Source organism: Labrus mixtus, chromosome 10 (assembly GCF_963584025.1).
Source record: "Labrus mixtus chromosome 10, fLabMix1.1, whole genome shotgun sequence".
Taxonomy (NCBI): domain Eukaryota; kingdom Metazoa; phylum Chordata; class Actinopteri; order Labriformes; family Labridae; genus Labrus; species Labrus mixtus.
Genome location: NC_083621.1, coordinates 14700817 through 14724951, shown reverse-complemented (window position 1 = coordinate 14724951; position 24135 = coordinate 14700817). Strand labels below are relative to the sequence as shown.

The following is a 24135-nucleotide window of genomic DNA, read 5'->3' as shown; positions in this document are numbered from 1 at the left end:
GGGGGTGCATACAAACTGCCAAGCGATTGGAACAGTAGTGAAGACGGATGTGTGTTCATTTGCTCGTGGATGTGTACAGTTAAATTCAATCCCATTCAGAGCGTATTCACCAGCAGGGCGGGCGGGGTGTTTTTTTTTGTATTTGCAGCGCTCTGTTTGGAATTAAAAACTACAACAGTCAATTTATCCGAGTGAGCGTTAAACCTCTGATATTAGCCTGAGTGACTGATTTGCTCTCAGGATAATACAATAATGTTTGTGTTGGCTTCCCTCTGTGAATCAACATGGCTTCCAATAAAACAGCAGGGCAATAAATGTTTGTCTAACTGGCTTCATTGTATCTCTTTTCCTTTCTAGTTGGGTTAATAACTTCGGTCATGAGGGTCTTGGCCTTATCCTGGATGCTCTGGAGAAGCTGCTGGACAAGAAACAGTAAGTGATCTGATAAAAAGTGCCATTTCTCTCTCAAATTTCTGAAAGGCGCCGCTTCTGTTTATCACAATTATCACACTATCATTTTGATTTTCTTTTACAGGCAAGAAAGCATCGATAAAAGGAACCAGCATAAACTTATCCAATGCTTGAAAGCCTTCATGAACAATAAGGTTTGTATTAGTCAATAATAGAGGTGTCACAGGGTCATGGGTCGGTTTTGTACTTCGGTTGCAGGGTCATGGTTCAGTACAAGTCCAGTCCAACAGGAAAAAAGAACCAAAATGTCCAGGATGTAGACCTCTAGGTTTAAGTTAGAACTGACGGTTGTACAAGTTACAGTTTGTTCCATCTTGTGTTATTTAGATCTAATCTGGGTTGGTACAGCCTGAGGCTGACCCAGGCGGGTCCTCTAACTTCTTTGTGTCATCTTTCTACCGCATTACTCTTCTTCTTCGTGTTTTCTGTTGTGTCTCCTTCTTCTTCTTTGTTTGTTTTTTAATAGCGGTTAGCAAACAATAATGAGCACTACTGCCACATGGATTGGGTAGTGGATGCTGCCATGTGTGATTACCTTTTTTATACACTCAGATGTATTTGTCGTATGACTGTTTGCACTGAACCGTGACGTCCGACCCGTGACACTTTGGTATGAATACAAATACTGTAACAGGCCTAATCATCAACATGAATTGATTATTAAACAAACTCCATCTTATTTAACCTGTGCATAACCTTGACATTTTAATCAAATATAAATCCTCAAGTACAGAGTGGGACTAAAGGTAATGTCTCGAGAAATTATCCACTCCCACCTTATGTCCACCATTAAACTTCTGAATTTCTAAAAAATAGCTCAGGTAGCCAGGATTCCAACCCTTATTTGAATGTGGACTCTTGACAAGCCGGGGATAATGGGACAGTAAAGTGAAGCTAATTTTACCATTTCAAGCTCACAGTCTCTGGTCTTTTAATTATCATTTTTTGGGAAGGTCTTGCTCATTTCTCAAAAAGTGGCTCACATTTCAAGGATAGATGAACTATTGATATATTGCTTCTCTGCATTAATCCCCACACGTGGTCATTTCTTAAGATGTGTGGAGAATAAAGAGTACAGGAGACTATATGCATTTGTCCCTATAGTCCTGTCCTGAATTGAATTAATTCATCATCCTCTCCATTTACTCCCATGGCCTCGTTGTCCCTACTTAAAAGCAAATTAAGGCTAAGTATAACCTATGCACATTACTGCTTCTTTGTGTAATTCTTTTTTTTTTTTTTCTTTTCTTTTTTTTTCTTTGAAGTGGAAGTTCTCCATGAATGCAAATGCTCTCATTATTTATACCCAACGGACCTTTTCCCCATGCTACCTCCTCTCTTCCATGTCTCACAGTATGGACTGCAAAGGATCCTGGGAGATGAGCGTAGCCTGTTGCTGCTGGCGCGAGCCATCGACCCCAAACAAACCAGCATGATGACGGAGATCGTCAAAATTCTCTCAGCCTTCTGTATCATCGGAGAGGAAAATATGTAAGTGGTGTCACATTTGTTCTCACATACAGTACATAGTGCTCTGGCGTTTTCATCCCTTGTATGACATTAAATGCACGTCTCTACAGCCTGTAATAAGTTGTAATTGTAACAGAGAATTCCACCACTGTCCAGTAAATATGTAGTGGTGAAAATAAATTCATTTTTAATGACAAGACAACAAATAAATCAAAACAAACAAAAAATCTGCAAAAAAGCAAACTTGTGAGAAAAGATATCACAGCTAATCAAGATGCTATGCAAGCCTTGCTGTGAACCAATTAAACTTTTTATATCAGGAGCTAGAGTTTAAAACTTTAAAAAAGTTAACTAAAAGTATATAAACTGTTTTCTTTTCTACATAGCATGTGTGATATGATACGCTTTATAGTACCTTTATTGAAAATTGTCAAGGTAAAAAAATGATGCCTCAACAGTAGTATTAATTAACTGAAAACAAAACAACAACTATTAACATGAAAACAGACTAGAAAATAACAATATCATCCACAAACAACATATGTTGCATATTTCCTGTATTTCATATTAAACAATGAAAAGGTATACAAGCACATCTGTGTGGGTGGTAAGCAGGGCAGCACCACTGGCTAGTTAGTATAGGTCAGTGACTAAATATGTATTAACATGGATTTGTTTCTGTCCTTTAGTCCAACTTGTAGAGAAGTTTTTAGTATTCAAAGTTGAGGGACACATTTCCTTATTCTTCTCTCTAAATCACAGCTGATATAGAAACAGCACAACACCATTTCAGAAATCCTGCCAACAAAATATGCACTGATGAAAGAGATATTGTCCACGTCCACTATGTTTACAGGCTTCGTAATGTTCCTGAAACAGCATGAGGGAGGGAGGCGGCTGCATTTCCTTGTAAACACTGAAATATCACTATTGCTCCAATCTTCTCCCACTGGGTGGTTTCTCTGTACTCGGGCAGAGATTGGACCTCATGCATACACTTCAACCCACTGACAGCGTAAAACTGCATCTACAGATTACCTCAGACAGTACGGTTTACATGGTCAGACGATGAAGTTTAGTCACTTTAATGTGTGGAACAAGTCCGTGTAGTTTGGCCAGGGACACCCAACCTGGCTGGCAGTTTATAAATTGGATTTAAGGGAGTGTTTTTATTGTTTCCCACTGGGCCGGACTAGAATAACAATGGCACTTCAAAGTCACTCTGTATGCAGACGTGGAAATAAACAAACCTTCAATTTGTGTCGGAGAAGCTGAGTGTGTCTCACATCTCCGACCACCCAAATATTCTTTTATGGTTTAAAAAAAAATATATATATATGTATAGGCTATGCACAGTTTTCAAGATGATTTGTAAGTTACAAAAAAGTCTGAAACAACATATTAATTTAATTCAATTTATTCTCAATTTCATAATTTTATCATGTGAGCAACTTGGGGTTAAGTCTCTTGCCCAAGCACACATCAGGGCAAGAGACTTAACCCCAAGTTGCTCCCGCTGCTTGGTCGGAAGAGGTTGTGAATGTGAATAAATAGATTAGTTAATACTGATCGCTACAAAGCAGCCTCTGCCATCAGTGTGCTGAAGGAGCTGGGGATCAAGACAACCGACTTGACCCCTGACCCACAGCCGCCCCTACAGCTCTGTTACAAAGGACTTCAATTATAAATATAGTCTATTACAGACACCAGCTTTACACTCAAACAGACTTGCTGCTGATCACTGATTCTCACGCTATTCCAAAGTATTCAAGAAAAAGGATGCTGTAAACATGGCAATCTTTTCCCACGATCAGAGCCCTGCATTAAGATGTAGGTGTCCTGTAGAAATGACATCCAAAGGAGCTGAGGCGTCACTTTTCTATCCCCACCCAAAAAAAAAAAAAAAATGAAAGAACCAAAAAAAAACTCACTGCCAACCAATGTTGTGAGGCTGGCTCGTGTTCAACACCCTCTACAGCTGACAGCATCAAAAGGGAACACGACAAGTTAAGCAGATCTATCTCGCCTGCTCTGAAGCGTCGTCTGAACCGGCTTTAAAGCTCCTCAGTATGCAGCTCCCCATGCTTGTCTGTGACTTTGTAACCCCTATCACAGAGCACGGCCTGTTCCATTTATCTCTGTGTCAGGCTTATTCCACACATACAGCCCTTTTGGTCAGACACATAACCCCCCCCCCCCCCCCCCGCTCACAAAGGAACCCTGCTTTTACTTTGTCATCTGGATTCTTTTTTCCTTTGAGGTGATACATGGTAATAAAAGTGGCATCAGTAAGCCTGTGGATGAGCACATACTGTATGTTCTTCATAAATTGGCCGATCCCTGACATTTTCACTTATGACTTTTATTTAACTTAGCTGATTTATCCCACCAGCGAGGGGGAACCTGTATATCACTGTTAGAGCACCTTTATACTCATAGGAGAAAAAAAAGATGAGGGGAATTAAGCTGTTCAGTTTTTCAATTGATGAAGGCAGAATAGCAAACGTGGCCTTGCAGTGACAGAGCGCAACTGTTGCCTATTATTATGTATGCACATTGTAAATCACTGTTTGCATAAGTGCTCGTAAGACATCACTTTACCTCAATTGCGCTCACCTCATTGTTCGTGTTTGTGTGCGCAGCAAAGCATTATTCTTTCATTGACAATTTAGAACCTGAAATTGTCCATTGCTCTACTTAGCTGAGCCGCCTTTAGCCATTGTGAGTGCTCTCATTTGCTTACCTTCTCAATAAGGGTTTTCTCAAAATAATCTTGCAGCCGCTACAATAAATTGCACCCCTTTTCACCCAGCCAAACACACCTTCCCAAAATTGTGGTTTGCAGCAAAAAAGCTGTTTTTCGTCTATCATCAGCTTAGTAACAAGCGTAATAAAGTCAAATTAGGCACTGCAGCAATAATAGAGCAGATTGCATGAAAAGAGATGGAACGCAGTGGCATTTGTCAGGGTGTTCAAAGACTGGCTGAGCTAATGTCCACACCATCGCACAAGGGGAGATAAGATACATGGTGTTTGAGCGGAAAATTGTGAGTAAATGTCCTGTCAGTGAGGTGATAAAAGTGTTTGTTGACTTTTTTTTGTTGTGCCTGCTCCCTGTTTTTTCTTCCAGCCTGGATAAGATTCTAGCAGCCATGACCATCGCTGCAGAGAGGAACAACAAAGAGAGATTTGCTCCAATCGTGGAAGGACTGGAGAACCACGAAGCCCAGCAGCTCCAGGTTTGGAATCACACACACACCAAAGATTTAGTCGACAACACTGTGTGATAATAATCAAACATTCACGACATCAGATGATCTGCTTTTGAAGAATAGCAGGGACCTTTATGGTTCAGGGGCCACAACAGTAAAAACCTCAAGTCTAGTTAACTCTTTTTCCAAATGATTTATTGTCTTTCATCCACATAAAACGGGACCAGGTGCCGAGAAAAAAAGTGCACATAACAAAGCAATAAACAAATAGAAACATACATAAAGGAAAACAAGACTGCGGTAGGTGTGCTTAGTTAGTAGTTATATTCTATGAAAATTAATTCAACATCAGTATTCTAAATATTGCACATTTTGTGAATAAATCGGTTAATATATGAGTAAATATGGCACACAGCTTTGAGGATGGACATGTCTTAATTGTCAGTTCAACGTTTTACCTTCAAATGACCACTGACAATCTGAAAATAGAGAGACATTTTACTGTGTAACCCCCCTTACATTTACATGACCAAAAACGGCCATCAAATCCTTTACAAGCAGTCAGATTATTGCCATGCAGAGACCTGGCTCAGTCTGCTGCCATTTGCACATATTCTGTCATGAAGACCCCGTTTGTAGCCAAGCGAGCCTTCAATTGACTGCTGTGTCATTGTTAGGCCGGTTGTACTTCAGCTGTCTCCATACATGTGCTTTCCTCATCTTGTCTAACCGTCTTTGGTGCGCTTGTCAGCCCCACTGCACTTCATTTTGAGGCTATTGAAATACAGCTCCTTCAACACGGCTTTTATCAAAAACACCTGCTTAAAAGATCACCTCCATTGAACCATACCACTCTTATTACAAACGTGAGAAAAAATGATGATAAAAAAAAAAAACATGCTGAAATGTTAGGTTCATCTGAGCTTTTTTCCCCCCCTTTCCTTACTCTTTTCCTCACACTTTCTCTACCTCTCACTACCTTGCTCATTTTTTTTCTCACATCTTACAAATACTTCCACTTGCTTTTTTTTATTTTATTTTTTTCATCCCTGCTGCTGTCAGGTTTAGTCTCGGGGGAGTCGGTGTAAAAGGGCAACTAAAGCACCATACCTGTCTTAATTCTCACTCGTTCTCTTCAGCAGCAGGAATAACTATACAACAGCAGTAAAAACGCTCCTTAAAACATGGCGTTGTGAAAGCAAAAGCAGGGAATTACTTAAGGAATTACTTTTTTAACTGCAGGGATTTGGAAGTCATGAAGGAAAAAGTCATGAAGGAAACTGATGAGGCGGGTGGCGGAGGCGAAAGTAGATATTCTTTTATTAGGAGGCTGTTGTTTTTCCTTTAAATTTTGCCGTTAATGAAATGAAGCCCCGCTAATTGTGAAGTAAATTAAAATGCTTTGCTGATGCAGGGGGTTCGAGGAAATTAATAGACTTTTTTTATCCAAAACCTGTGATGAGCTGTTGAAGTAGACTTTGCTAATGTGATTAAAATGTGTTTCGCCGTTGTTTAGGCTACACTCGTCTGCTGAGCACGAGAGAAACTCTGCATTTCAACTTTATAACCGTCCCAGCGGTGGCACTTTTAATTACGATGTTTGGAAACCCCCCTATGGCAGCTCTCTAAACCTAACACAGAGAACCCCTACCCCCCCCCCCCCCAGTTCCTTGTCCCCAACTCAGCCACAAAGTATGGCTGAGGTGTGTTTGAGGTGCTTGATGTAAGTATCAATCTGTATGCAGGAGAAGAAACAGAATTTTTCATGATCTCCATGGCTTTCTTCGCTCACATAGATTCTGTGAAGATTTGGTGGAGGTTCTTTCATGTACATGGCCTCCGGTGGATACAGTAAAATGTCAGGTTTTTCAATATACAGATATTGCTCTGGAAGCCCTCTAGCTCTTTCGGGAACATGGATAAGTCTTCCATGCTTCTTGTTTCACATAGTCAATGGTGTTGAATCTTTTACTCTGAAAGCTTGTGCTATCTCAATGGACTATCTCAATATATATATTTTATATCTGTATGCATACAAACATGCATTGTACCTCACAACTTAACTTTAGTGCAAACCACTCCCGGGCATTCTTTTAATCAGACCCGAAGCTCAAAATCAAAAGTATTTAATTGCTGTGCTGATGAGTTCATCCTAGCATAAATACATATGTCTTACATGGAGGGATTTCTAGATTTGAGATTGAAACCAAGGAACTACTAAATGCTAAAGCAGGTACCCCGCAAAGAATCACAGCTGTTGTGGCTCTTATTAATAACACATACAAGCCAAAAGCATCCGGCCAAGGTTTCTGAAGACAATGTTTCACATCGTCCATGGGAATCCTTCAGCCTGCTATCGATTGTCTGTCCAAGGAAAGCTGTCTTATCCATTGCTCGCTCCCCTGAAACACCTTACTGCTCATTATCATTCATCAGTGATTTCCTCTAACCCCCCCCCCCCCACCCACCACCCCCTCTCTTTGCTCCTCCTCAACCAGACACACACTCTACAAGGCTTTTTCCTTGCCAATAAATCCATTAATAATGCATAACTAGTCAATACACCTTTACTTCTACGAGCTCTCTCTCTTTGCTGCAATGCCTTTTTCTGTAGTTTGAATATGGAATATTAATATTAAGGGCGTTAAGATTAACCAACAAGTATATATTCATATTAGAGAGAAAACATGAAGTTTACAACTCAATCACACAATCTTATAATCTTATGTACGTGATCTTATATAATGAGTAGTTTGTTTCTGATTTCTTATTTGATTATCTCCATTTTCTCGCCTTTTATTTTCTCTGTCTGCTCCACAGGTCGCTTGCATGCAGCTGATCAACGCCCTGGTCACTTCGCCCGATGACCTGGACTTTCGGATACATCTACGCAATGAGTTCCTAAGATGTGGCCTCAAGAAAATCCTACCAGTGAGTTGGCAAACTATCAGACAACGCATGGTTAAATCAGACAGTTTAAAAGTCATACAAGTTCACGTTATGCTACTCACATACAGAAAGATGGTCCCATTATAAATGTTCTCCTGTTTTAGTGAGTTAAACCAGGACATTTTGGTCTTTTGGACCTTGCACCAACCATACTACACACACACACACACACACACACACACACACACACACACACACACACAGACACACACACACATACTTCAAGTACAGGTCTTATGGTCCCTACAGAAGAGCATACACTCAGGACCATACAAATGCGTGCACAGACACACACAAACTAACAAAAGCAATTTATTAAGATCACCATTAAAAGTTTCCACAGACCTCAGGTCATTGACTAAATGCACTTTCACTTGATGCAGTTTGAACATGAAGTACATTCAGGAGGCCGCTACCGGATCAACATAAACTTATGTAAAATGAAATCCTCTTTTCCAAGATTTGAATACTGATTCAGCTATTCAGATAATTTGATAAAAGTGCTTTATTATGAACATATTCATTAGCAGTAGTTGTGTAACTAGTACTCGCAGTACTACCATGTGAGAAATCTGATGCCTTGCCAGCACCTCATCACACAGGTCGTCCTGGCATCATTATCACAAGCCTCCACATCCTCACACAGGGTGAAGGCAAACGAGCTCCAACTAATCACTCACACCCTCGTTTGTAGCAAGCGGGGTGAGCGTGTCACAGAGCCAGTTGTTAATAACTCATCCCAGCTGCTCCTGTTGATTATTTCGGTCATTACTTAAATAATCTGCAAATTCTTTTCCCTGATATGTAAGAGTCCGTACCGTCATTTTACGGACGCCACGTTCACCGCTTTTTATTGCCGACATTCAAACTGACACTCTTTTCATGTAATCATGAGTTATGCTCAGGAGTCTGCGTAGCTTGTTGGCAAAGAAAAAGTGTACTCCGCTGACAAAGAAAGCCCAATTTGTTTTGTTCTTATAGTCCTTGACACGTGTTTTTGGCTCTCCTCCTCTCTCTACCCCCCCTCCCACCCTTTTTTGTGCCATTGTGCACCTCCCTCCGAACCAGTGCTGCTTAAGACAGATGGTGCAGCCGAAAACAGTGCAGGGTGATTGATACCTGCAGAAATTGGGTTACATTTGGCCCTGTCTCTGTGTGTAAACTCCACTGTCGGTGATTCATAGAGAAGTGGGAAAGAGCACTGCCTTAGCCCCTCGTGGCAGGAACAGGTGTGCGGGGAAAGAGACTGTCTGGAGCACCATAGTGAGAAGGTTCAGGGGCAATCAGTTAGCTGGTACACTGCAACTCATATTCTAGTAACACAGATTATATTCATCATCTTATTTTTGTATTAAAACAAAAAGAAAAGAAAATCAAAGAACGTAAAAAGAGCACACAGAGGAGGGCCTCTAAGATCTTGTGAGGAGTTTTAATCTAGTTATTAAACAGTATGAAATTCATATTGATGCCTCTATGTGATTACCAAAAGCAATGAGACCATCAGCATAAAGAGTGATTCATTTAATAAAGTTGTTTTTAAATGTGTATAACCAGGAGTTGCCAGATGATGCGATGCTGAACACAGCCTTTTAAAAGTACTTTTCACAGCCAAGTTTCACATTGAGTGATACTTTGGGCAACACAAATACAGAAGGGTGACCTCTAGAAATGTACATGACAAGATCAGCAAAGAGATAAGACATGCATGATGGTCCAAGGTGTCGATTAGATTGACAGAAAATAGAAGTTCCTCACAGTGGCTTTGAGAAAATTCCTGTTATAAAGAGTCAAAAGTCCAATACTGTCCAAATAAGTTTATGTTTAACAACAGGCCTCATCAGCATTAACATGATCAAGAGAATTCATCAATGCACACACTAGGGCAATGGGCTGTTAAAAAGCTTTATCTGAATGAATTGTTTGTCATAATCTAGATTTGCAAGATGACCTTTTATCTAACGCCATCTTTTCATCGACCGTCCGCATGTCTCACTCAATCCAGGAGCTAAAAGAGACAGAGGAGCTTGACATCCAGCTGAAGGTATTCAACGAAAACAAGGAGGAGGACTCCATCGAACTCTCCCACCGCCTGGACGACATCCGCGCCGAGATGGAATATCCTTTTGTCCTCCCACTTGTGTGCATATACAGATGATTAGGTTTGCAGAACTCGCATTAAGAGATGAGTGTATACCGCCAATCTTTACAGACTAAAACCCCCTCATGGTTTGATTCATCAGAAAAAGTATTTGAAGAGCCACAGCACAATATCTAGCTCAATTTCTCACCAGGTATTGCAGGTAAATAACCCTATCTTCCCAACCTCTTCACTCTCCACTCCTCCTATTTACTTTTTCTCCTTTGCCTGTATGGTTAAGTAGGTCTGTTGTATTAATCAATAGGAAGGTTTTCCAACAGACAGATGCTCTCCTGTTCTTACCATTTACGATGCACAGTAGACACATTTTTATGTGGGGTGATATATATTATATGATCAAGGTTTCTGCTCTTCCAGCATAATCACTTCTTCTTGTCTTTCTGTGCCATTATAGAAATGTGAATCCCCCCCTTTAGCTCCCTCCACCAATGTCCGTTTAACTCCAGACATGCAGAGTGGAAGTTAATAAGGTGGGCAGTAATTGAGTCCCGAGCTAGAAACTTCTTCAAGCAGCCCAGTAGAAGGACCCTTTAATAATTCACCAATCTTCTCCGAGGCTATGAATGAATGGCTGACATTGTGGAACCAGACTCTGACATTGTTATGCAGATGTTCATTCCCACATCCTTTTTCTTCCGTCGAGTCCCTCAGTTCTCACACTGACACGGAGCTGTGCTGCTGCTGCTGTGACTGACAGTTTCTGTTGACACATGGAAGGTGAGGGGAGGAGGTTGTGTGTGTGTGCGTCAAGAGTGGGGGGGGGGGGGGGGGGGGGGGGGGGGGAGTGCACCTGGATTAATGATGTGCTTGAGCAGGTTCACAAATGAGAAGGCCCAATGTTAGTTTCCAAGGACAATGTGGTATTGATCCCCGAGCTCTGAGCATGACTCGAATGCCTAGGCTACCCTTCGTCCCTTCGTCCCTTCACCTGCATACACCCAAACACTCACGGACACACACGTACAGACAGACATGTGCATGCCATCACGCAGCCAGTACTTCTGCTACCTGAGCATTGCACATGTGTCTTGTTTCTCCTCACAGTTTCATGAATATTAACCTGAAGAGGCTCATCCCCTGTCCGGCCCAGGTCCATGTGGCGAGGAGGTGACTCCAGGCCACTTATAAATATTAATGAGCTGTGGAATGGTGATTGATTGACCCCACCACTGACTGGCCTACGTCACACTTGACTGCCACTCATGTTTATTCATTATTTGGAGAGGGAGTGTAAAGACAGAGCGCGACAGAAAAGGATGGAAGTGGAAGGGGGACAGGGGGTGTCATCGAACGGATTGGCATTCTACATTAGGTTTATGTCTGCAGCTTAGTGATAGATGAAGCTAGTTGGATACTTTCCCAGTCTGAGCTCCTTCTCATGTCCTCTCAAACGCTGCAGTGGTGAGACTATAATTGAATCTCACAGGATTGGTAATTCTCCCAGGCTTCATACTCGGCTAATACAAGGGAGGGAAATGATCCTGTAAAGGGGAGCCCGTATTCCCATCCGTCTCCCTCTAAAAAATTTGATATGGGATAGGAGTTTAATTACAGACATTGTTGAAATTAATAGGAAAAGTGTCACACAGTATTTAAAAGAATTGATCCTCTCCTCTTGCAGCGGCTGCAGATTGTTTTGTGTGGATGAGAGCATGGGAGATGGAGAATGCAGGGACAAGCTTTTTTTTATAATTGAGCAAAAAAAAAGAGGAAATATTGATACTCTAATGCAAAAGTCAAACAAAGACATATAGTATTAAGAAGAAAACAAAGCATTGACAAACTCTTTAGATTGACCTTTGACTTGTTTATCGGACCCTTCTAATCGCTCATGAGTCTTGGATCCACAAAACCAGCTATTAGAACATGCTACTAGTAGCAGAAATATTACTGTATCTGTGGCGCTTTATTGTCTTCATTAAACTTTAATTCTGTCTGAGTCCTTTAAGCTTAGTCACCTAAAAATCACGTATTAAACTGATGTGCTTTTTCCCCAAAGCAGAAGGGAGGGGATTGACAACACATGCTGCCACAGAGCTGAAAATGTCACTTGATTGCTTTGCAGTCAGTACATCGCGCTATGTAAATATTTTAGCACACTTTATGTTATGATGGCAATCAGGTTTTCATCTCTGCAAGCTTAACAGGGCACTGTCTCCTCTTCTTCTTCTCTTCTTTTTTTTTCTACCCTTCTAAATGTGTGCACATATCTGAGAGGCTTATTTCACTTTTCCAAACAAGATGAGTCTCCGTTGGGAAATCCTCCTTTCTCAAGCAAACAAATTAAATAGGCTCCAAATCACTCATTTTCCTCGGTTCTTTACTTCTCCGAGCTGCACTTTTAGGAAGCTATTAGAAGTTTGAGAAACACAGATTTAATGACTTCTTAATGAACCTTTTGCAACAAAAACGACAATTAACGCAGACATTTAATTTGGTGAACATGTTTGGATGTCTGTGGCCTTCTTCTCCGTACACTGTATTTGCAATGGTCTTGTGTTGCTTTTGATTCAATGATTTCACATTTCAAACGTTTTGTCCTTTTTTTTTAAATCAATCAGAACTAATACAAATTGTATTAAATACTCATCAATTGATAAGATATAGGATATTTGAATATGGAAGTACAAAGAGAGAGATTCTGATTTAACATCTGTTTTCAATGTCAAAGCCATCACTCCTTCCTCCTGGGGAAAGCAAACACAAGACACATAATCAATACCTTTTGCAAATTTAATAACCTGAATTTTTGCTCCTGAGTGCACGTCAGTTTTAATCTGAGAGCCGAATCTCAGCCAGGCTTTTGCCCTATGAATGATACCCCCCCTTCCCTTCCCCATCATTCCTGCCTTAAACATTCAAACCAGTGAGTTTTTTCATGTAATTAATTTCCTTCTACTCTGAAAGGTTTGGAGTGACAGGTAAACCAGAGGGAGCATTCTTTATTGCCGATCCCCTTCCCCTTATTCTCTGTTTTAGCTCCCCCGAGAGCAAATGGATAAGACGAATCACGTCTCCTTTAGCTTTTGCTCCATGATGCCTGTCAAAAAAAACCTGAGGAGAGGAACTGCGGGAAAATAAACAAGTATTTAAAAAAACAAAAAAACAAAAAACATAAACTAATACACTTTTAAATGTTTACAAGGAGTTGAAGGCACCTGAACATGAACTCTTTTTGTGGTAGTTTTCTGGAGAAGTTAGTCAAAGTGTATCAAAGAAAACACAAGTTGTTTTTTCTCCTTAACCGTGCTCCTGTACTGACATGAATGAGGTGTACCATCTCCTGTCCAACATGGTGAAAGACACCGGCTCGGAGGCCTACTTCTTGTCAATCCTTCAGCACCTATTGCTCATCAGGAATGACTATTACATCAGGTAAGTCGTGTTTGATTTCACTGATGACCTTGTGATGAACTGCTGCAGTTCAGATTGCTCCGATTGTTGAAGCTTTGGGATATCAAGTTAATTGTTTTTAACAGTAAATATGAGGAACATCATCATCACGTTTATCACTTTCAAGAACTAGTTTTCACCACCTAAAGGAATGCTTAACTTTGAAATAGTTTATTTTACTGTACATTTTGTGTAAATGACCAAGAAAGCAGCATCTATTTGCTTGCCTCCCTTCTTTATTGTATAACTAATTTTGTTTGTAGACTGAGGGAAAAAAATAGTAGGGCAAGCATGTGAATCATTGATGAAACAGAGCCATGGGCATAAAACACACAATATGATAAAATCCATAACGTGTGGAGAAATGTAACATGTGAAACAATGTTGATTACATTACAAATAGAACAAAGTGTGGAGTACATTCAGCCCTAACAATAATGAAGAAATCCCCAACACTGCTGAGTATGAATTGGCCTTTTGGTTTCTAGATTATTATTATTTTTTTAAATGATTTGTATATACTTTATTCATCCCTGAGGGAAATATTGGTTTACACTGTTATTGAGAGACATGCTCCACACACATGCACAAACAGGACCTGTAGAGTTGCATTAATGGAGAGATGTCAGAGTGGGGCTGCTATGCAGTACACTGCAATGCAGGGAGCGCACCAGGGAGGTTGGGGGTTCGGTGCCTTCCTCAAGGGCACCTTGGCAGTACTCAGGAAGTGCCCTGGAACCTCTCCCGCTACCAGACCAACTTCCCTACTATGGTCCGCATCAGGACTTGAACCGGCGACCTTCCGGTTCCCCAACCCAAGTCCCTACGGTCTGAGCTACTGCCGCCCCAAGATGGAGATTGATGGAATTTATGGGGATCAAACTTTAAACTAAAACCTCACTTTGTCTAGAACACATAAATTACAAGAGTGAGGGTAATATTCTGTACTTTGGAATAAAGAAGTACTTTTCAACTGTTGGGTTAGCATTCTGCTTTGCCTTTAGGAGCAAATATATCAGCCACTGGGCAGGAATTCTGCAGCTCATCTGTACTGTAGGACACTGATGAAATCTCTGCTGTGTCAGACTTTGTTTTTTTTTTTTTTTGCAGATATAAGACAGAAAAAAAAAAAAGTTGAAGACGAAGTAAAGATGAGAGGAGGAAGATGAATTTACCATAGACAAGTTGCTGTTCCCTTGGGGTTATGAATAATGTATTCCTCATCTATATGTGGGAAGTGAGAAATAGAATTCGCATTAGCCAGCTACAGCCACGTCCACCTCTGCTCCACCGTCCAGACACTCTTCTGTAAGTCAGCCAGTATGAAGGAATCCGCGACAGTGCTCATGAAAAAGAAATTGGATGGTATTTTAAAATATATCATTTTCCTTTCCATATGGCTTCAATCACAAATACAAGGACAGAGCCGTATATGTGTATACACAAACACTAACACCAGAAATGTATTCTGACTCAGGTATTTTATACATCACAGTTTTGATGTATTGGGGATAACACTACAGTACATGCGACACTACATGTTACTAAAACAGATTCTATTCATCTGTTTTCATTACTGGGCCTTAGAGTAAGAAACGCTCTATGTTGCAGTCAAAGTAAGGCAAATGTGTCATAGTATGTATACTATTTTATTATCTCGGTACACAAAAAAAAAATCATCAGCATAGAGATTGGTTGTAGCAAAGCATGGATCTAGTTCAATCATTTAAGGTTAGTTATGTATTAGAGCCTGACTGATTAACCGTCCAGCCGATAATATCGACCGATATTAGCATATCAAGTGACTATCAGATCAGCGTCTGCAAATTTTTTCTCAGATATGCGCCGATATTACTAGATTGATTTACCGGTCAAATAGCATTTAATTTGAGTATCCTTGAATTACACAAGCAGTTCTCTTTCTGGCTGTCACCATCGAGTGTGCTGTATGGATTATAACAAGCATTATCACCCTCCGGAGTGTCAAGCGGTGATGCACGTACATGCAAAGTTACTTTCCAGTTGAGAGACCATCTTGTCTACGTTATTCTGTATATCTTTTCCACAAGTGTTTGGTAACTGCATTTGACGGATCAACACAATACAATCTGTATATCTCTATCTATCTAGCTCTATAAAATTTAACACACAGCAGATCTGAGATAGATATCGGCCGATATATCGGTATCTGATTTTTTCTCACCCCAATATCAATATTGGTAGCGGCCTCAGAAATTACCATATCGGTCAGGCCCTAGTACGTATATGAATATGTGACAGATTTGACTTTATGATTAACCCTAGCATATGTTTGATTTGATCATTAGGAAATAAACTGTATTTAATTATAATTAATGAAATAATATAATTAGTGTTCTAATAAGTCTGAGAAGGTAGCCTGTTGCCGTGCTCCATCTGCTGTCGTTCCTCCTAACACAACATTAGTTGTTGCGCTCCCCTCTGGGCCTTGGTTTATTTTTTGATAATTAATCTCTCACTGCAAGCCTAATGAATGGGAGCACATCAAACCCACCCAGTAAATATAGAGCAGATCTGCTCTTTTGGAGCCGGGTGATATGGGGATTACTCTGGCTATGTGGAGCAGAGCTGGATCAAGTGGCTGTGGCTGCACTGAACTGCGAGCGATCATTGGAAGAAATGAAGGTGCCAGAGTAAAAGAAGAGGTGGGGAATGATGCAGGGGACATATGCTGGCTTTTTTGGAGCCCGGCCCTGCCCACTGTGGAGGGGGGCCTGACAGTTCTGGGTCACTCTCTGCGTCTCATAGTTATCTCCACCCAACCCCTATCTGCCTGGTGGTGGCGGAGGATGGAGGACGAAGGGAAAATAGGGCGGCTTATTGAGATAATAATGTGGTGTACACTGGTGACAGTTGTAAGCCGAGTGCCACAGTGCTTAAGCCATGCAGGGCGATGCGTGAGCTTTCACTAGCTTCTTCCCATCACGAGTGGGCGCATCCGCCAGCTCCAGCTTAATGTATGGCATTTCATGCTTTCAAAACAGTGCACCTAAATGCTGATTTATTCTTATTTTCTTTGGCTCAGAATTCTGTGTTCTTTCATATTCCTGTTGAGAGCACGATACAGCCTGTCCACCCACAAGTTACCAACACAACCTTTGAAATTACGGGCAACAGAGTCATACCTTGAAAATAAACTCAATTCTGTTTCATGTGGTGTTATTTTTAAACAACTGCATACAGTATATTTTCTTTTAAAATGTGGCTTTTATCTTTTTTTATTTGAAAAAAAATACTTATCTAATATTGCGATGTGCTCTTTTCGTACCACCCAAAATGAACCCACCTGGCCACACAAACTAAATCCACAGCTCTGCCTACTCAAATGATTCATTTTGAGTGTCGTTTGCGATCTTTCTCATCAGTTCAAACCATCACTAAGGCTTTAAAAAACACTTTTCATTCCTTATCTACATCAAAGTTGTTGATTTTTTTTTATCATATTAGTGGAAAAAATGTGCAGATGCAAGAAGGACATTTTCTGCTCTCTACATGAAAATCCACTCTGTCTTAATATTCAGAGGGCTGTACTGGACAGTATATGTGTGCTTTGGGACCCGTAGAAGAACACTGTCTACTCTGTGCCCATCAGAACACTGTTTCATATCTAAAAAGGAGATGAAAGAATTGATTGTGATTACTGAATCAGAAGGCTGTCCCTGTTCCAGCTGCTGATATATCTCATCTTGCTCCACCCAAAGTCCAGATTTCATAATATTGGGCCAGAATTGTGATTACTCCGCAGTTCAAGGAAACTGAAACAATTAGTGAGCAGCATCCACAAGCACTTTAATTTGAAGTTAACACTAGTTGAGGTAATTGTTGTAGATTTGGGTATTAATGAGAATCATTAAAGATAATTTTTGTCACACCTCCTGACTCAGTTCAAATCCCTCCTTCCGTTTTAAAATAATTGTTGCTCCGAGTCTTTGCATGAATAAAAAAGTTTTGTTTTTTTTCCCCCTTTAGCGGATTTAAACATCAACTTCTGGTCAATGTCATGCCTAGAAAATCATTATTTCTCAGTCTGGGGCTCAGCTTAAGATGGCATTGTATTTGCTAAATGTCACTTGCAATTAAAGTTGATAATGTTACCGAGAAAAGGTCACATACCAACCTGTGTGGCGGAACGGGACTCTGGGGCTGAAACACACACCCCCGCCTGACAGCACTGAGCGCTCAGTCACATTCCTAACCGGCCGACATGTTTTCCTGGTCATTGTGCTTTCAATTACACACATTACACTGATTAGATTTACATTTCACTTTTTATGGTTGCTCTAATTGGCTAAGATGATTGCAAATTAGGCAAGAGGGCAAGCGTAGCCTTGGCTACCGTCTGTCACCTTGAAATGGACAGACTAACACAGACTTTTGGTTTTGTGTGCCCATTAATCTGCTAATTTCATGATTGGGGTGAGGCAAGTGATCAAATTTAATAGGGTGCCTATTTTCTCCAGCAAGCACCCTTTTTGACTTGGCATTTTGTGACCTCTAGCTTGGATAAGGGAATCATTTGTGGTTAATTAGCCTTGTAAGGTTTGTGTCACTCATATCTTTTTGTGGTGTGTCTAATTGTTCTGCTTTATGTCTTGTGACCCCCCAGGCCTCAGTATTACAAGGTGATAGAAGAATGCGTGTCCCAGGTAGTCCTGCATCGAAGCGGCATGGACCCGGACTTCGGCTACAGCAAAAGACTGGACGTGGACTTCACTCACCTGACTGGTACTTTTTGCATTGCTTCAGATGAGCTCACTATTAAAAGTTTAAAAAAGTATAATAAATGTCTTCAAGACTTCTCCTATAATGGAATAAACTGAAATCATCCTCAGAATCAGATATTTTCCTTTGCAAACTTCGTGCAGCAGGAGGTGCTTCACCGCTGTTGCTAAAAATGTTTTGATATCTTGCAGTCATTCTCATTATCCTCCCAGATCTCCCTGAGATTCCTCTGCCAAACACAACACCTGCAGTGGCTTGACATATAAGATTGGGTCATCTAATTATTGATGAATAATACATTCTATGTGGGAAAATGAATGCTGTTGCTTTAGAATTATTTTAAATGTGGTTTTTCCATGGTGACGGTGTCAGTCAGTCGTGTTCCCTGCATTATAGAGAACATCTATTTGCGCTGCATTACTAATGGACAGAGTTATTTGGTGCAGACAACAGAAATAAATAACAGTGTTCTGTTTCCCTCTGTAGTGTCACAAACAGTTCTGTGACTTGCCAACAAAGGGTCATTAAAAGTTTCCAGACCTATCCACAGAGGATTGATGCAGTATCTAATACGTTTTCTCACTCATTTTACCACAGTTTAATCAGTTATTAAAAAAGTTTCAAGGATTGTAACATCCACACAGAAACCGCGGGCTTTGATGCCACGTCCAAATGTTTATTTGAAAGATGCCGTTCCACCCTTGTTTTTTCTACTTCTCACATCATGGTGTTGGCCCCCAACAACAATACTGTTTTCTGTAGGAAAATGTGTCGCATGATGTGTGATCTAACAACAATTAACGCTCTTGACACTTAAGGCTTCAGATGATTTATCCACAGGGTAACTGCACAATGAGGGATTTGTGTCACAATGAGATTTTACAGAAAAAAATACATACAGGATTTTTACTTTAGGCTTTAATCTCTTTTACAAGTTTAAGAAACTCGCCCAGAGCAACAGATAAGAACTCTGATTATTAAGGTATGGAGTCCTACTATTTAAGGACACCTTTGTCAGTAGACTAGGATGAAGAGAAGAGGAGGGCAAAAGAGTAGCACAAATGCATGAGCCAATAGTTGCACAGTGTGACTGATTTCAGCGAATGTGAGGCCGTCATTGAACACATCATGAAAACACTTTTCCCGTACTTGTCCCCTCTTCACAAGGTTAACACAGCAGTTGCATCAGACGCCACAACTGCCCATTTTTTCTACTTTGTCTGCTTTTCTCCAAGGGGGGATATGTCATTTATTTGTTCATGTATTTAATGATTCCCTTAGTATTACATTTCATCACAATCTACTTCAAACAACCTTTAAGTGAGGACACATGTAGGTCCATTTAAACAAGAGGTATCTCATCTAAAGGTTTTTTCTAAATACTTAGTCTTTGTGCTGATGTGCTTATATACAGTAATCTGTGATGTGCTTATATACAGTAATCTGGAATGTAAAGACCACCTTACTGCCCTTACAGACTTTAAAAGAAGGAGTTCCAATCATGAGAGCTTTAATATGCTTATAATCTCACCAAAGTTAATGCTGCACATCCCACCCAGTGCTGCTTCAGAGGTATCTCATCACCATGACTGTCTTGTCTTGCAGATCAGTGTGTGGACAAAGCCAAAGTTGAGGAGAGTGAGCTGAAGGCTGCAGAGTACTCCAAAAAGGTGAGACATTAATCACTCCCAACAGCCCCCCCTTGGTTGGCCGACTCCCATCAGGAAAGTTTTTTCTTCCTCAGAGCTCCCAGACAAGCTATTGATTTTCCATGCCCTGATCAATAGCTGGCTGTGACGCTACATGATCCGTATCAGCATTACAAGAATCAATGCCGATCTTCTGATGTATACTTATTTGTGCACCGTGCCAGGGGAGAGTTAAGTTATGTGAGGGCTCTTTTTGTGCATTTTAACCAGGCCCTTTAGCATGTATCTCTTTATCTTACATCTCCCTTTAATCCTGTGATATCTATTCAATATTTGCTTTATTTATTTATTGTATTCATTATGGGCACATAGAATGAACACTATTTTACTGTAAAACCTTGCCTCAAGCAAACCATGCATGATATTTCAATGCATCGTCTTGCGTCACTGCCTCTGTCTGCCACACGAAGGGGGTCCAGGATATGTTGGTTTCTTAAGGGTCTTGTCCCACCAGCAAACCACGCACCCTGCTGGGCCAGTGAAGTCATTGTAGCGACAGGGTTCGGTTTCTGCAAAGGTTAGATCCATCATCATACATGAAAGCCAGGCCTGAAAGAAAGACAAAGGACAACAGGGCTCTAGGGCCACGTGAGCTATGAATAGAAATCGGCCAGAGAGTGTAAGACGGGCGTGTTTCGGTGTCTGTTGATGTGCCCCGTGGCCGTTCTCCGGAGACACCGCGCCGCTCACCAACCCGAGTATGTGTTTGTTTACATCTTCGTACAAATATTTGTTATGTGCACATAGACATGCTTGTGCCTCTATTTCTTCCAGTTTGATGAGGAGTTCAGTGCACGGCAGGAGGCCCAGGCTGAATCTCAAAAGAAGGAAGAAAGAATCAAAGAGCTGGAGGGGAAGATCCAGACCCTGGAGTCCCAGGTAAATCCATAAAGAAAAATCCCACCACTCTGCAAAACAGTGTTACATTCCCCCCAGAGATCTTTCACGTTGTACGGCTTCCAAAAAAAGTACCAAAAAGAGGAGACAGTTGAAAAAACTTGTCAAGATGCCCTTTTAATCTGCTTTTAAAGTGAAAAACATGTCATACAATCTTACACAGTATTAAAAAAAAAGTTTTCTTTCAGATCAAGATAACAAGAAGTAATGGCACCACTCGGAAAAAAAAGGGCTGATTTGGTCAGAAGGATACCTTTCAAACCCACTTATAGATGTGCTGCGGCTGTAAGTGGGAGTTATCATCCATGAAGGAACATTTGATTTAATAAAGGGTCAATCTCCTTCCCTTAAGTTGTAGCTCTTTTTATGCGCGAATGGCTCTATTGAAGCTTTTCCTATGTAATTCTATCATCAAAGAGATGGATTGCATTTCCTTTCTTGGTCTCCACATCATTTCTTCCCAGGCAAAGCCTTCCGTTTTGAGCACAGAAAATGACTGCTATTTCCCCCTTAACCCAATTTCAAACACTTTAGTACTGTCTTGAGACAAAAGGGCAGTTTGCCTCCCTGCTTAGAGAATTTAATATAAACCAGCGTTGAAAGATGGCATAGCTACATTTGTATTGAAGATTGCCTTTTTCATTCAAACATTCATCTCTGGTAGACTGTATTGGCACTCCCTGTCTGATAAACTGCACCCGCAGCACTGGTAGATTTTTCTCTTGTAACATTTTGCTACTTTTGTCCTTTTTTCTATGATTCTTAGATCCACAACAAATGCTGTGTTGTGGCAAAAGCTTTTGGCTGTTGTCCCGGCTGTAGTCACATAGTTTTTCTCTCAAACTGAATGTGTGTACGGGTCTCACCCCTGCACTTTATATACCTGGGTGCTGCATCAGCTTCTTCTTCCTTTCTTTTAACATGCATTTGTACCCAAACTAGTTCATCACTCATCTTCCACAGACTACCCTCCTGTCTTAATGAGACCATAAGACTCCGAATGTCCTCTCCACCTGCTCTGCTTCCTCGCAGCTTTTTTTCTCCCCCTCACTGTTTCTCTCTCTCTCCTTCTTCCACCATGCAGTACTGTTAGAGCCGAGGCTGCGTTACCTTAGCATGCCCTCTTTCCCTTGTTGGAGCTTTTTATGTTGTTTCCAAGTGTTTTCTTCCCCGTAACACACCTCCCCCTCGCCCTCCCTTGACAGGCCTCTGTCTTTTGAAGACTGGCTGACTGCGGTGCATTAACAGGTAGAGCGGAGCAGGGGAGCCCTGGAGAGTCAAGCCCTCTCTTCCTCTGTTTGTCTGAATGCTCCTTCAAAGAGCGGTGACTGCTTCAGAGCGGCACATCAGTCGACATTAACCTCAGCAGGATAATATGTAATTTGTTTGGCACAAACCTGCATGAATGTGACCGTAAGGACTTTATCATATCCCCTATACATCTTGACAGAACATACACATAAAGTATATGCACCATAGGGCCCTTATCTTTGTTCAAGTTTTTAAAATCTTTCTTATGAATTAGAACCAATTTCAGGTGTTCGTGTTTCAGAAAAGTGAAATCGATTTTAATCAGGCATCACTAATTCACATGCTCTTAATTAAATTAGATTCGTGGGTTTACAGGGTTTAAGTTTATTAAGAAAAAAATGTAATCTTTTATTTCACACAGGTTTCCATATAGACAATACAATTCCTACCTCTAACAACCCAACGGTGTCATCCCCTCAGACACTTGTGTTTTTGTTTCTTCAGGAAAACAAGGCTCAGATAGTGTCTTTTTCAAACGAATCCCTGTTTGACACACTGCTGCAGAATGCCATTAGCTGTGAGAGCACCGACCCTTTAATTCGTCATGCGGACTGGTTGTCAGTTTGTCCATCAAAGCCGCCGCACTATCGCTGCCATTTAGCCGGAAAATAAATGAAGTGGGAGCTCTCACCTTTCATCTCCCAGATATGAAAACATGTGCATGCCTGACTCACCCCCCCTTCACCTTATTTGTGAAGAAACACATTTAATGAGAGTCTTTCGAGGGGAACTTTGCCTTTGTAACGAGCGGCCTATTTGATGTGTCTGTTTCATTATCCCTCAATCGAGTTGAGTGGAGCCTGTAAACATCCACACAGGACACAAATCATAACAAGTGGAAATCATCCACCCTTCCCCAAAACTTTGCCTGCAACCACTCAAGGTTGGAAAAAAAAGGAAGCTTTTCATTGAATTGGCTGTGGATGTGATGAATAATGTAGCACTGCAGTGGTACACTGGAGCACTCTGCGCCATCCCATTAATAGGTTTTAACAACCTGGCGGTGTAGTAGCTGACCCAGCTGAGCCCCAAGAGAGACTGGAGGTGTAGTGGACCATTTTCTCTCTCTTTTACCACCAGGCTACCTTCCGCCCTGGATGATTACAGAATTTGACTCAACTGATATTGACAGCACAACTCACAATAGAGAGATAGAGCCCAGATTTGACTATTTACATCCTCGACACACATGCAGATGTCTTACACATGAATCCTTAACTTTAGCAGTTTAAAAAGAAATGCTGGGCAAAAGCAGGCCATACTGTACTATACCTGCTTAAAACATCTCCGCCTTGCTCTTTTAAACTTAGATATCGCAAAGCCTCCAACTTTTAATCCCTAAGGATGAAAGATAAAATAAAACTTCGTCTTTGCTTTAAATATTGCACTTGACTTCCATTTTCTGGAATTCTTGCAAAAAGAAAGTTCTTTTTAACCCACCCCACTAAAAGTTTCCATCTCCTTTTTCCATTATACACATTAAATATTTAGCTCTCTACAGTCTATAGTAAGAGAGGTTCTGTAGGAATAATTCCCTAAAAAAAAAAAAAAAAAAAATACAACATCTCTGTTACTGTGGAATTATGCTCCGATCCTCTTTCTTTTGGCAAGGTCGCGAAAGAGAGAAATATCAAAGCAAAATGGGTACATTTCTGAAACAAAGACTGCAGTGTGAAATCAATGCCCATCACACATCTGAGAGAGTTAAGTTGAAATGTATTTTGCGATGCCAAAAAAAAAAAAAAAAAAAGGGAAATAGAAGAAAGGCTTGGAAGGTGCACTGACTGTCAGGGATGCTGTGCCT

The 24135-nt window shown here is 40.8% G+C and overlaps 1 protein-coding gene across 7 annotated transcripts in view; it reads left to right on the top strand.

Moving 5' to 3' along the window:
- The window catches only part of diaph2 (diaphanous-related formin 2), a 368827-nt gene that overhangs the window by 106536 nt on the left and 238156 nt on the right, over positions 1–24135 (top strand). For all 7 annotated transcript variants that reach the window (XM_061048503.1, XM_061048502.1, XM_061048504.1 and 4 more), the window contains 10 exons: positions 358–432; positions 536–605; positions 1826–1962; positions 5072–5180; positions 7974–8084; positions 10105–10217; positions 13519–13635; positions 18299–18417; positions 20020–20084; positions 20898–21002. In XM_061048503.1, the coding sequence (XP_060904486.1) occupies positions 358–432; positions 536–605; positions 1826–1962; positions 5072–5180; positions 7974–8084; positions 10105–10217; positions 13519–13635; positions 18299–18417; positions 20020–20084; positions 20898–21002 (1021 nt within the window). The remainder of the gene's footprint in view (positions 1–357; positions 433–535; positions 606–1825; positions 1963–5071; positions 5181–7973; positions 8085–10104; positions 10218–13518; positions 13636–18298; positions 18418–20019; positions 20085–20897; positions 21003–24135) is intronic.